At 41.6% G+C, this 15,011-nt stretch overlaps 1 protein-coding gene across 8 annotated transcripts in view; it reads left to right on the forward strand.

The window, feature by feature from the left end:
• TCTN1 (tectonic family member 1) overlaps positions 1-15,011 on the forward strand; it is a 27,701-nt gene continuing 12,690 nt past the window's right edge. For 5 of the 8 annotated variants that reach the window (XR_006885340.1, XR_006885341.1, XR_006885342.1 and 2 more), the window contains exons 1-5: positions 2-302; positions 3,912-4,032; positions 9,754-9,884; positions 11,247-11,398; positions 13,711-13,798. Coding sequence is in view for 5 of the 8 variants with exons in the window: in XM_046640204.1 (XP_046496160.1) it covers positions 83-302; positions 3,912-4,032; positions 9,754-9,884; positions 11,247-11,398; positions 13,711-13,798 (712 nt within the window). In the remaining 3 variants the exon portion in view is untranslated. Of the gene's footprint in view, positions 365-3,911; positions 4,033-9,753; positions 9,885-11,246; positions 11,399-13,710; positions 13,799-15,011 lie in introns of all 8 variants that reach the window. The other 3 variants (XM_046640205.1, XM_046640201.1, XM_046640206.1) reach the window with 3 other exon arrangements.

Raw genomic sequence — 15,011 nt, forward strand, 5'->3', positions numbered from 1 at the left:
GTAATGCCCCGCGCCCGGCCGCCGCGGTTACCTGGCAACGCGCGGTTCCCCTGCATCTGGGCACGCAGGTTTCGGCGAGGTGATGGGGTCGCGGGGCCTCCCGCCGCTCTTGCTCGTGCTCCTGGACTGCTGGGCCTCTGGGAGCGCCCAGGCCGGGGCCACCTCCGCGGTGACGACGGAGGGCTTCAACTCTGCGGAGCCAGCCGCGACGACTCTCCGGCCCGCCTTGTCGCCTGGGCCTCCCGAGACCCCCAGAGCCCCTCGGCCCTCCTCTGGCCCCAGGCCCACCCCGGTCACGGACGGTGGGTACCAAGTGCCAACTCCTGAGGATCCACAGTAATCCAACCTGGAGTGGGTAGCCCGGGTGAGGATGTAATAATAATGATAGTTAACATTTATTGAACACTTACGTGCACACGCTAAGTGTTTCATAGGCATGAATTCTCTCAACAACTCTGAGAGGTAGATATTATTATCCCTGGCATACAAATGAGAAAACTGAGGCCCAGAGAGTGTAAGTGGGACAATATCAGTTCTTTGAACGTACTTGCAGTGGTCCTGGACGACATTCATGCTAAAGGTAATAATGAATGAATCCTTGCAGCTTTGCAGCCGAAGACAAAATTGAATCGAAAGTTTCTAGACAGTTGTGGAAATTAAATGCATAGGATGCATTAAACTTTTCACTTACCAAAAAAGAAGTGCCAGAAGTCTAGCTTACAAAATGTGACTAGATAAGGCCCTTGTCTGTTGACTTGAGTTATGAAAACTCAGGATTCTGCCTGTGCTGAGTTGAAAGTGGGAAGGTATGGGGTAAGGTGTTGTGCCCACTTCTTAGGATTCATCTTTAGGGATAATTAACATATTTCTCGGAAAGTGATCTAAACCTGGAGTTACGCATTTAATGAATATAGTCTGATTTGACATTGCTGACTTCCAGCGATGTCTGTCTGTGACCCTGAGATTGAGTGCAAAATTCTGTGAATATGCATTTTTCTGAGGTGAGGGTTCATAGCAGTCAGCAGTTTCTCGAAAGAGTTTGTGATCTTAAAAATTCTAAGTCCACTGACTGTAACCTCAGTAGGTATGCAGTATTTTTTATTGCTTCTTACGAGAAAGAGATCTTTTCTTAAATTGAATGAAGCTGGGGCCGGCTCTGTGGCTGAGTGGTTAAGTTCGCGTGCTCCGCTGCGGCGGCCCAGGGTTTGGATCCCGGGCGCGGACATGGCACCGCTCGTCAGGCCACGTTGAGCATCCCACAACTAGAAGGACCTGCAACTAAGATATACAACTGTGTACACGGGGGGTTTGGGGAAATAAAGCAGAAAAGAAAAAAAAAAAGATTGGTAGCAGTTGTTAGCCCAGGTGCCAATCTTTAAAAAAAAAAAAAGAGGAAGATTGGCAACAAGTTGTTAGCCCAGGTGCCAATCTTTACAAAAAAAAAGAATTGAATGAAGCTCAGTATTAGTAAATAGAAAGTCGTTATTGGCTGACGTCCTGAACTGTGGGACTTAACCTGAGTTACTGAACCATTGTTTCTCCAAAGGAGCTCCTTTATAAATTATGAGTAGTCTGAAAGAAAAAGTACAGAGAAATATATTCACTATTTCAATATAGACATTAACAAAACTCTGTTTTATATTTAAACTTCATTTGATGGATTAGTAGGGAAGTTAAATCAGTAATAAATTGGACAGAAAATAGCAGAGTCTTTCAGGGCCCAAAATTCTCTAAGGTTTTTGGACTGGGTTGTCTTTTATCCATGTAAATATTCCATCTGTTAATCCACTTTATCCCCAGAAGGAAGCTATTCTTGAAGCATCATTATTAGGGCATGTGTTCAGGGCTTTTTTCCAGTGTGGGGGGGGGGGTCAATTTTCACTTAGCTTCATCTTTTTTAAAGGATCCCTCCTTACGCCTGTGAAAGTAATGGTAATAAGCGACAGCTGGCATTTATTAATTGCTTGCTGTGTAGCAGGCACTGTGCTAAGCATGTCATCTGTGATGTATCTCACCTAATCCTCATAACTGTATGGTGTGGGTTATCCCCATTTTTCAGGTAGGTGAATTATCTGCCTGATTTTGGGTCACAGCCCTGGTATGTGTTGGAGCAGGAGGCTGGCTCTGAGTGGAGAACTGGACAGCCATTTGCAGAATGGGTTGCAAAGGGAAGAGAAGAGTGATAACTTTCATCTTGAATCAGCTTTGTTCATTAGTACTCTGCTCTGTGAGCCAGGAGTGTAGACATAAGAGGTGTGCAAGAGCGGCTGAGTGCTACTTAGACCCTGCAACTGCTGGACAGATGCTTGTTGGCTGATTAAATACACTCGTTTCCTGGATAGAGATCTTTCTTTCCTAAGTGGGGTTATTAAACACTATTGCTTTGTCCTTAGTGGTCTTATAGCTACCTACAAGGGTTTGAAGTTTTAGAAAACAAATCAAGATTACAATTTTAAACGCATGAGGCAGGGAGCCAGAACACTATTTTTTACGTTAGTGTGTGTTACGTTGTGTTATTTTACTAAGCACATGGAGGAGGCCTGGCTACAGAGAAGCACGTAAACTTAAGGGGGACAACTTTTGTATCTCAGACTGAGAAAGGTTTGTGTATTTCTTGACAAAACATTCCCCTTCTCCTCACACGCTTCTTTCCCGAGTATGTTATTGTACCTTTTCTGAGCTACATTTTTCTAAAACTCACTTTTATTGTGAAATCATTCATACAAGCAAATAAGAATGTTGTATGGACTCTCTACCAGCATTTGCTCGAGATCCTTGTTTTTGCATGAAATCCTTTTTTGAAAAGAGAAAAAAATTACATTGGTGCGCTGATCTTATTCCCTCCCTCCCAGCAATAATGACTGCCATGAATTCAGTGTTTACCATTCTCATGCTCTATTATTTCTTTAAAAGAGTTTTTTTTCCCTATTTGCCAGAATAAAATAGAGAATTAAAAATCCAGATAGTCATCATCATTAAAAATTAAAAGTGCTGTGTAGGGAGAGTCCTACTCCTCTCCATGCTTTATTGTCTAAATTACCAAAGATGTTGCTAGGACCCCAAGTACAAAGCACTTGAGCTGGTTTGATTCTTGGCCAATAGCGTGCGAATGTGGGCTTAGCTTCAAAGCTGCAGGTGATGTTTGAGGAAAAGAACAAGGTTGAGAACACTGATTCTTGGCAGCCTTTAGTGACCCTTCCTCTGAATCAGTCTCCAGAGGAGGAGCTTGAGAATCTGCAATATTAAACTGGTGTTTCTTACGGTCAGGCAAGTGATTTAGTATGCTGGTTCTTTTTTCCTTTTTTTTAAGTATGCTTTTTTGGTGAGGAAGTTTGGCTCTGAGCTAACATCTGTTGCCAATCTTCTTTTTTTTTTTTCTCCCCAAAGCCCCAGTGCCTAATTGTATATCCTAGTTGTAGGTCATTCTAGTTCTTCTGTGTGGGATGCTGCCACAGCATGGCTTGATGAGTGTTGTGTAGGTCCGCACCCAGGATCCAAACCAGCAGTCCCGGGCCATGGAAGCAGAGCATGTGAACTTAACCACTCTGCCTCCAGGCCGGCCCCCAGCAAGCTAGTTCTTCACCCTGTCTTAATTATCAGCATCACCTGGAAAGTTTTTGAAAAACACAGAGGTCTGGGTTCATAGTCAGCTTACCAAATCAGAGTCTTTGTAGGTAAAGCACAAACAAACAGACCTTTCCACGAGTCAGATGACGAGCCGCTTTGGGGAAACCTCAGATTGAGGCATGCTCACACTGACTCATTCTCACTTCACAAATTTTCCCCAAAGTACAATAGGAAAAAGAAAGTGGACCTTTTGTATGAAATGGGTTTTTGGTACCTTGCAGTGGCAGGGGGCAGTCACCGCCTGCTGATGGTGACACCCTGCATCTCGCCTCTTGTTTCCGTAGTGGCTGCTCTGTGTGTCTGTGACTTGTCTCCAGCACGGTGTGACGTCAACTGCTGCTGTGATCCCGATTGTAGCTCCATGGATTTCAGTGTCTTTTCTGCGTGCTCAGTTCCCGTTGTCACGTAAGTTTGTGACACATGCGGTTTTGATAAAATTGGACCAAGATTATAAAATTTGGGGACAGAAAGTGAAAACTCACCCAGGCTGAAGAACCCAAATCTGATTTCCTGAATTTTGCGTCATTCAGAGGCCACGGTGTCTAAACCAATGTGTAGAAGAGTACCCCTTATTTGCATCCAGCCAGATGTTGGTGCAGGGGAAAGAGAAGAGAGAGTGTACGTTTTAAAAAGAGTATAATGAAATCTCTGTGTTTGGAGGTTGAATATCATGTCACTTTGATTTGTAAACAGATAATATGTCACATTTTTCTATCAATGACTTAGTCTCATGTTTAGCCAAGATGAAAAGTGCAGTTTAATTTTACAGCTTTTGTTGTGGACATGGTACTTGTACCAAAAAATTAAATAGATAGTCAGGAAAGCTTTGTTTACACCTTTCTGATAGGTAAATCTACTGGGAATTCTCACAGTTCACATTGTACCGGAGAATAATGGAAAATGACGTTCCCAGTGGATTACAAGGCAAAGAAATAATCTCTTGTGAATGATCTGTTTCTCATAATTCCGATTTCAAAGCTTTTTGATAAAATAGCACCTCTAAGAGGTTAATTTATTCAGGATGGGACCAACTTATTATTCAGAGATAGCTAATTTAAATTTAGCCTTGTAGCAAGTTGCAGCAGTTGATACTTGATAGGTTGAATGCTTTTTGGAAGTACAATATGTTTTTCCCATGAGAAACTATTTTATTGACCAATGGGGAATTGAATCTACTTCTAATATTGTAAAAATGCTTGGAGAATGAGATGTGGTCAGACTATTTTTCTGGCTGCAGACTACAGCGTGGTTCAGTCTTTGTTGAAAACCATTCAGCTTTCCTTTCTTAGTACCTACCAGGAGCCTGAGACTGAGATTTCTGCTCCAATTTGAGACATTATTTAGAATGTCACTTTTTTATTAGCCAATACTGTAATTTTAAATATAGACCATTTGGGATGGGGATCAGCAAGCTTTTTCCATAAAGGGTCACATAGTAAATATTTTAAGGTTTGCAGGCCATATGGTCTTTGTTGCAACTTCTCAACTCTACTGTTGTTGAGCAAAAGCAGCCACAGACAACGAGTAAATGAGTGGGCGTGACTTTCAACGAAACTGTATTTACAAAGTCAGGCGGGATTTGTGGACCCTGGTTTAGAAGTTAGAGCTGAATCTATATGCCCTCAGGAAAGAACCTCAGAGTTTTTTGAGTTAGTTTTGCTTGTCACTTTCTTCTAAATATGAAGTGTAGAAATAATGAAATGAAAACTAATAATTCTAATTAATTGAGTGTTCTTGTTCTATAGGTTCAATTCATAAAAGGTTTATTTACATTTGCTAAACTGCCAACAACTAATCCTATCACCTAATAAATTGTAAGTTTATTGTTAAGATTGTTCGATTAATATCTCTTTTCCCCATTAGATGTAAGCCTCATAAAAGTAAGAAGAATTATCTCTTTTATAAACTATATCTCACTAGTCCCTAGCACAGCTCCTGCCACATAGTTGGCTCTTATTGCAAACGGGTTGAATGGATGAATGAATTTCTCCCCTTCACACGCTAATTGACCCTTTTGTATTACCTTTTTCTTTTTTTGGTGAGGAAGATTGGCCCCTAGCTAACATCTGTTGCCAGTCTTCCTCCTTTTGCCAGAGGAAGACTGTCCCTGAGCCGGCATCTCTGCCAGTCTTCCTCCATTTTTCACGTGGAACACCACCACAGCATGGCCCAATGAGCAGTGTGCAGGTCCACACCTGGGATCTGAACCTGCGAACCCTGGGCTGCCAAAGTGGAGTGCGAAAACCCAACCACTACGTCACTGGGCCGGCCCCATTGTATCACCTTTTGACTTTCTCTACTGTTGTTCTTTCGGGCAGACACTCAGGCCAGAAACCTGGAGGCTGTCCTGACTCCTGCCTCTTTCTTCCCTTCTCATGTCAGCATGCCTTTCTTGAGCATGTCTTGTGTGCCAGCACAGGGATGTAAAGATGAGTTAGACTCCATCTTGCCTTCAAAGAGCTCATTGAGTATGGGAGACAGAGGAGTGGATGACAGTTTCTGCGAGGCACTAGGAGAACTCTGAGGAGTGGCATCTAAGCCAGACAGTTGGACTAGGGAAGGCTTTCTCGAACAGATGGTCAGAGCTGAGCTGGGTCCGGAAGGACGAGTGGAAGTTGGCCAGCATGGAATCAGGGGAGGGGCCTCCAGGCCGAGGCAGCCACTGGCAGAGTGCTGGGGATGAAGGAGTATGGTCTATTGGCTTAACTGCAGGTAACTCTGTGGCCAGAGAAGGGTGTGGTGAGGTGGCAGGGCTCCTATCCCCATGGGCCTTCTGTGTGTGCTGAGGGGTTTGGATTTTGTCCTGAATTCTGCAGGAGGCTGGGGTGTGAGGAGATCAGAGTCCCATCTTATGAAATTCTGTAGCAGCATGGACAGTGGATTACAGGGCCAGCCTGGTGGCAGGGAACCGAGTAAGAAGTTATTGCAGATGGGTTAATAGGTATCCCCCCACCCCAAAGGTTGTGACAGTGGCACTAGAGAGAAATATACAGATCTATTAGTGACACTGATCTATTGTACAAGATTAGAGAGCTAGTTGATTGGAGGGAGCAGTAGGGAGCCCCATTCTGCTGAGTCTGTCTTCATGACAGCCCCTGTGCTTGTCCCTTCCTGCTCCTTCCACTTTATAAGCTCGCACCCTATCTTGTCACTCAATTGCTGAAAACCCTTCGAAGCTTTCCTTACCTGTATCTGTACCTAAGATCCCTTAGCCTGGATTCAGATCCATTTGCCAACCTCTTTCAGACCCTATTTCCTACTAACCTCATCTCGAGTCCTCCCTCTAGCCCAGCTTTGGTACTCAGAGTTTCCCAGACACCATCAGGACAGTGCCCTTCCTTGGCCAGTGCTGTCCTTGCGCTTGGGTTAGCTTCCTGTTCCCTCTCTGTCTGACTCCTACTCATCCTTTAAGGCCAGTAGGACTTGTAAATTTTCAGTGTTGGATCTTTTCTCATAAATACTACTCATGGTTTTTCAAAAATATTCTTTGCCTACAATAACAAGTGATATACCATTAGAACTATACAGAGCATTTGGAAAAGTGCCAATTATAAAATAAATCAATAGCTTCTTTATACCCCAGCAATAACCATTCAAAAAATATAATGGAAATGGCTTCTATTCATAACGCCAATAGAAATACAACATAAATTAGAAATAAATTTAACTATTCAGTATTTATGTGAAGAAAACTTCAAAATATAGTGAGAGAAAAATATTGAATAAATGGAGAGAGAGTTTATGTAATGGGATGGGAAGAATCATTATGTAAACACTTCAATTAATTTATAAAAATTTATAAATGTAATTCCAGTCAGATGGGAGAGGGATAATATATTCTAAAATTCATCTGGAAGAATAAACAGATGAGAACAGCCAAGATGTTATTGAATGAGAAGAGCAAGCTACGAGGTTTCAAACATGTTATAACACTACTATAATGAAAATAATGTGTATTGAGTCAAGACAGATAGGTAGATCAGTGGAAGAGAATAGAAAGGCCAAAAATCAGTTGTGTGTACTGATTTTACACATAGCCGATTAAATGTATTATGGGGGGGCCGGCCCCGTGGCTGAGTGGTTAAGTTCGTGCGCTCTGCTTCAGTGGCTCAGGAGGATTTCACCGGTTCGGATCCTGGGTGTGGACCTAGCACCGTTCATTGAGCCATGCTGAGGTGGTGTCCCACATAGCAGAATTAGAAGGACCTACAACTAGAATATACAACTATGTACTGGGGGGCTTTGGGGAGAAGAAGAAGAAGGAAAAAAATGATTGGCAACAGATGTTAGCCCAGAGCTAATCTTTAAAAAAGAAATCATGTATTTTTTCCTGTTGATATATGGTAAATATGACATTTCACATCTGTAGAGTAAAGCTTAGATCATTCAGTAAATGATGTAGGATGATTAACTTTTTTTTTTTTAAGATTTTCTTTTTCCCTTTTCTCCCCAAAGTCCCCTGGTACATAGTTGTGTATTTTTAGTTGTGGGTCCTTCTAGTTGTGGCATGTGGGATGCCGCCTCAGCATGGCCTGATGAGTGGTGCCACGTTTGCACCCAGGATCGGAACCGGTGAAACCCTGGGCTGCTGAAGCGGAACTCGAGAACTTAACCACTCGGCCACGGGGCTGGCCCCCAGGATGATTAACTATTAAAAACAAAAAACATTAGAGTTCTGCTTCATAGCATTATACTAAGTTAAATTACCATTAGATTGAAGATTAGTGTTAAAAAAAATTAATGAAAGAATGAAGAAGATCGGTGATTTGTTAATCTTGGGTTAGGGAAAGTCTTTTACGCATAAACTCACAGGCAAAGCCGAAAGGAAAAGATTGATAATTTCATTATTTAAAAAATCAAAACTTCTATGTGACAAAAAACACTGTAAAATTGAAGGTAACAAACTGGGAAAAAATATTTACAACACATGACACTCAAAGGAGATTCTTAAAAATAAAGATTCTTACAAATCAATAAGACAAACATTCCAATAAAAAATGATGAATGGATATGAATGAGCAACTTACTGAAGAAGAAATACCAGTGAGCAATAACCATATGGAAAAGTGTTTAACCTCACTAATAAATGAGAAAATTCAAATTAAAACGAGATAACAGATTTTTGCCCCTGAAATTAGCAAAGGGTAAAAACTGAACGATAACATCCAATCTTGGCAAGAGCACAGGGGGACAGGCACTCTTGCTGCAGTGTGGGTGGGGGTCGCCTTGCCTGTCTGGATGGAGGTCTGGCAACATGTCTCAGAAGCCTTAAATGATGTAGCTACCTTTTGACCCAGCAATTCCACTTCAGAGGATGCAGCCTAAGGAAATAACTGGAGGCAGTCATAAAGATGCATGTACGAGGGTGTCATGATAGCATTTTATGTAATGGGGGAAAATTAGTAACAACCCAAACCGACGGTGGAGGATTGCTTAAAAAAATTGGGGTGTCTCAATAAGTAGGTATACAGTGAAGCCATTTAGTGTAATATCACAAAAACATATTTGATGATATAGGAAATAGTGGGCAATATATGTTTAGTGAGAAAAGACCTTGAAGCAGTATGCAGAATATGATCTCATTTTGGTTATAGCTCCCAACCATATCTGTGTCTGTGTCAAATTGAATAGGGTGTGTCAAGTCTGGGATTGGCTGAAGACTGCACCCTAACTTCTCAGCCCCAAAACTTCCACGTGACTTCACATTTTCTCAATCCTTTGAAGACAGCTTTATTCTAAAAATAAGGAATTTTGGATCTATTCTGGATACTTACAAACAATCTGAAGTTCTGCAAAATTTTCTATAATTGATTCTACCAGCGTTTACAAGGTTCATTTACATCAAAATTACACTCTGATCTATATTCCACACTTGACAAGATTTCCTTAAAGGTTACTCTACTTATCTTAATATTTGCCCTAGTAGAGGAAAAAATTTCAAATGCCAAACATTTTAACACTGAACAAACTAAATAAAGATGGGTTCAATTCTAACATCACGCTTTCATAAATATCCTCCAGTAGCCGTGAACATAGTATAGGATAAGCATCTGACAGTTTTAAAATAATCTTGCTAAGATTGTGTGCATATGCCTTAAAATTTTGTATTATTCTTTTAATTTTCAGGGGTGACAGGCAGTTTTGTAGTCAAAAAGCAGCCCTCTATTCATTGAATTTTACAGCAGACCCACCTCAAAGGGTATTTAAACTTGTCGACCAGATCAATCCATCTATTTTCTGCATTCATATTACAAACCGTAAGTATTTAGTGGTGATATACTTTGTGAAACTCTGAAAAGTTTTTCTGTTACAAGTTCTTTTGTAGAAAAATGTCCCATTCAGTTAGATCGAAAGCAGTCATTCTCTGGTTTGACCAGGGTGTATCTTTGAGGCCATTTCACAGGCAGCCACAGTAACTTTATAGGCCTGTGCGCATGCGTGTGTTTTTTTTTTTGAGGAAGATTAGCCCTGAGCTAACTCTGCCAATCCTTCTCTTTTTTTCTGAGGAAGACTGACCCTGAGCTAACATCCATGCCCATCTTCCTCTACTTGATATGTGGGATGCCTACCACAGCATGGTGTGCCAAGTGGTGCCATGTCCGCACCCGGGATCCGAACTGGCGAACCCCAGGCTGCCGAAGCGGAACATGTGCACTTAACGGCTGTGCCACCAGGCTGGCCCCACGCACGTGTTCTTTAAGAGGAATTGTGCTCATGTAGTTGTCTTTTGAAAGCTCATACTTTATTTCAAAGGTGTTTGTAATATGTAGGCATGCGTAGGAATCTAGATGTATTTAAGTATATGTGTTTTTTTACTTTATTTCCTCCTCGTGTAATGGTTGAGAATCAGGTTCAGCTTTGGTTTCAATTTCCTTTTTTCTCTTTTATTTTTACGCAGAATATTTGCATGAAAACAGGATCTTTATTTTTATTTGACCATTTAGTTCAAATAGATGTCTATATACAGGGTACATGCAAGTACAAAAATGTTAAGACATTAAAGACAGGAGACATATTTATAGTTTTATCAATTAAACTTCATCATCTTTTCAGAATGTTTTCATACTTTGGTTTTATTCCTTTGCCATTTAAAACTTAGGCGAATGCTCTGCGATTTGTAATCTAAAGCACTGAGTGGTCAGTCATTGTCGTGCTCTCTGACGTAACACCAGCCCGGTGAACATACAGCCCGTTCCCTTCTTCTCTCTCTTCCGTACACCACACTTTATTTTCCCGGGCCTTGGAGGTGGCTGTGTGAGGACAGAACCAGAATTTTTCATTCCGCTAGCCATGTGGAGAGAGCTTTCCTTGAGAGGTTTAGCAGCAGACTCCTCAGTCCATAGGCTGGAGAAAGAGATTGATGATAATTGGCCTCTGTTGAGCCGTTTACCTATCGGCTTTAGAAACCATTGCTTCCACACTGTTAGAGAAACAGGCCAAGTCTGGGGATCCTGTTTATTTAATAAGAGTCAAGAGATCTTGGGGAAAGTGAATACAGAAGGAGACGCTTATTTTTTCATATCAGCCTTAATACTGCTAAAAACTGTTTCCAAAATATGGTATATGATATGTATAATACACATATTTTATACTGACTTAAATACTTTTTCTAAAAACAGATAAGCCTGCATTATCCTTTATTAATCCAGAAGTGCCTGATGAAAACAATTTTGATAAATTGATGAAAACATCTGACGGTTTTTCATCGACTGCAGAATCAGATATTTCTTTGACAACCAAATTGGATGCTCCAAGTGCTGCTAAATATGAGGTGAGTTAGGAACTTAACTCATCCCGTTGCAAATATCCTGTCCTTCTGATTGATTTTTCAGTCTGTTCCCAGAAAAGCCAGCTTCCGTAAGACATAGAATTCACATTATAGATGGAAAAACTTAATGTCTGTGCCCGTAAATCAAAGAACATGAAAATCGAAATTGAGTAGTTGAATTCTAACATAGGTTTTAAGGACGTTTATTCTGTGGGAAGCTTGCGTTTGTCCCTGTAGAATTCTTTGTTCTCCTCAAGCTCAAAAGACGCAGCAAGTCCTTGAGGCGGCTGCTGGGAGCACAGAGTAGCTGGGTTGGATGCCTGGTCTTCTGCTCAAAGTTGTATCGAGTTCTACAGACTTTGGGGAGATGCGTGCTATTTTATTATCTGTTAGCTAGTAAACTTCTCAGTGTGACATACGGTAACTTTGAAAAAGTTCAAATTTTTCAGAAGCATCTTTTTTAAAAGAGAAGTATAGAAGCAACATGTGCGAGTTCTGAAAGTCAGAAGTGTAGAGATTCTGAAGTAAGAATGGAAAGGCCCCATGTCTCCATCAAAATGCACACTGCAAACCACTCTTAACAGATTGATGTGGATTCCTGATTTTTAAATGCATCTATAAAAATATACATACACTGTTGTACAGAAGTGGCATTTATAGTTATCCACATTGTTCTATAAACTTCCTTTTTAATTCAGTGAGAAATCTTAGGCGTCTTCCCATGTCAATATAAAAGTTACTGTATCCTGAGCATTTTCCACGTGCTGGGCCCTGTGCGGAGCTCTCCAGGTATCACCTCACACAGCCCTGCGAGAGACACATCATTGTCCCCACCTAACTGACGAGGAAAGCAGGTGTAGGAAAGCGACTTGTCCAAGCTAGCGTTGCAGCTACGTTTTACTGATACAAAATACTCCTTCTGTGTGTGTATTGTCGTTTATTATTGAGCCATTCCACTATTAACAGACATTTGTTTCCAGTTTTTGCTATTATAAATAATCCACAGTGAACATTCTTTTTTTTTTTAAGATTTTATTTTTCCTTTTTCTCCCCAAAGCCCCCCGGTACATAGTTGTATATTTTCAGTTGTGGGTCCTTCTAGCTGTGGCATGTGGAATGCCACCTCAGCGTGGCTTGATGAGCGTTGCCATGTCAGTGCCCAGGATTTGAACCGGTGAAACCCTGGGCCACTGAAGCAGAGTGTGTGAACTTAACCACTCAGCCATGGGGCGGCCCCCACAGTGAGCTTTCTTATAGATACATATATCTAGGTCTGATTAAATCCTTAGGCTACATTCCTATAAATGGGTTAACTTGGTCAAAATGAACGGAAATTTTAAATATTAATACCAGCTTGCCCTCCAGAAAGACTGCAGGAGTTTATACTCCCAGCTCCCGTGAGGGAGGAGGTTCCTTTCCCCATATCCTTGCTGGCACCAAGGCATTTGGATACTTTTAAATTCAAGAAAATTAGCTGTATGCCCAAGAACTGTAAATTTTGTTTTGAATATTGTGGAAAATTTCATGAGGTTTGGTTTTGGGAAAGAAGGCATATCAGCGTTATGATTTTAATGTATACTGTTACCTGTCATTTAAATAATTACTGCTAGTGGAAAATGATTACTTCTCTCACCCCTGTCCCTGGCCACCCAGTTCCTGTCTGCAGAGGCAGATGCTTCTGTCAGCTTCTTAAACACCTTTCCAGAGGAATTCTGTAATGAAAAGCCTGCAAATACAGTAACATGCATACATAGAAACATACATCCTTTTTTTTTTTAAGATTGGCCCTGAGCTAGCATCTGTTGCCAATCTTCCTCTTTTTTTTTTCTCCCCAAAGCCCCAGTACACAGTTGTATATCCTAGTTGTAGTTGTATATTCTAGTTCTTTTATGTGGGATGCTGCCACAGCATGGCATGATGAGCGGTGCATAGGTCTGCACCCAGGATCTGAACCAATGAACCCTGGGCCGCTAAAGGGGAGCACGTGAACTTAACCACTCGGCCACAGGGCCAGCCCCAGAAACAAACATCCTTAAAAGAATAGTGTGGGGCAGCTTGATATAAACTCCATGCAGGCAAAGACCACATCTCTTTTTTGCTCATCAGTATCTGCATCTGAAAAATGAAGATAACTCTTCCTTAGAGGATCATTGTAAGGATCAAATGGGAAAACACGTGCCAGTGCTTAACACAGTACCCAGTGCACAGTAAGTTCCTGATGGCTGCACTGCTGCCCGGCGCTTGGTGGGCATCTAGTAAGCGAGGAGCGAGCGAGTGCCTTAATAGCACCGTAACAGCTGCTGTTCTCTTTGCAGTATGGGGCTCATCTGCAGACTTCAGATTCATTTTTGAGATTTCCTTCTCCCCTCACGTCATCTCTATGCACCGATGATAACCCTGCAGGTAAGAGAGAGGGCGTTTTTCTTTCTCTCTGTTAACAGAATTTGCTATTAGTTTAACTTTGTAGTAGGCATAGTTAAACAGGCTTCATAACTAGATAAACAGTCTTCGAGTTGAAAGAGGCCTCAAAGGTAACGTAGTTCAGTTTCCCACCCAGGGCCAGAATCTTTACTACATGCAGTCACTGCTTGAGCACTTGTAGTGATGGGGAACTCACTACCTGAAACCAGCCCAGTCAGTTGTTTAACACTTCTGGTTGTTGGAAAGTTCTTTCTTCACCGGAGCTGAAGTTTATCCATAGCTAACATTTATTAAGCGCTTACTGTGTGCTGGTATTGTGTTAAGTGCCTGTGTGTGTTTTTCCATTTGATCCTTATCACGATGCTCTGAGGCGGGGTTATCTTCATTTTTCAAATGTGGAGACTGCGAAACATTCAGTTTCTTGCTCCGGCTCACTCGGGCTTGATAGGGCAGGGATGCAGGCCACGCAACTGCCTCCCGTCGCTGCTGCTCCTTTCAGGAGCGTCACAGAACCCGTGGAGTGACCCTCCAGTCCTTAAGCCAGCTTCACTAAGAAGAAGCTAGCCAAGTAGGGCATGAGAGCCTGTGGCTTAATGAAGCATCATTTGTACATGAAGGAAAATGTGTTCTGTTGAGAAGATGCTTAACCTTGCTCTCGATAGGAACAGTGTAAATTTAAACCAAACTGAGATACCATTTCCACCTAATGGATTGGCAAAGCTGGAGAAATTTAAGGCTGTGAGGAAGCAGGCGCTCATCTACATAGTTGGGACTGTAAATTGGTCCAAGCTCTGTGAAGAGCAGTTTAGCAATATGTATCAAAATCGCAGATGAATATGCCCTTTGACCCAGCTGTTCCACTTCTAGGAGTTGGTCCTACAGAAACTCTGGCCCACTTGCAAAATAATAGATTGCAGCATTGTTTGTGATAGCAAAGCTAGAGACAACTGAAGTGTCCGTTAATGGGGAACTGGTTGAATAAATGATGGTGTATCTAACAGAATACAGATTATCCCTGAAAAGAAGAGGAGGAAGTTCTTCATGTACTGAGATAGACTGAACTCCAAGGTAGATTGTTCAGTGAAAAAAACCAAAGAGTGGAATATATATCGTGCATTTGTTTCCAAAAGAGGAAAGAAACACTAAAAATCGCTGTACATACGCTTTTATTTGCATAGGCTATTTCCAGAAAGAT

The sequence above is a fragment of the Equus quagga genome, chromosome 15 (assembly GCF_021613505.1).
Source record: "Equus quagga isolate Etosha38 chromosome 15, UCLA_HA_Equagga_1.0, whole genome shotgun sequence".
In the NCBI taxonomy this organism is placed as follows: Eukaryota; Metazoa; Chordata; class Mammalia; order Perissodactyla; family Equidae; genus Equus; species Equus quagga.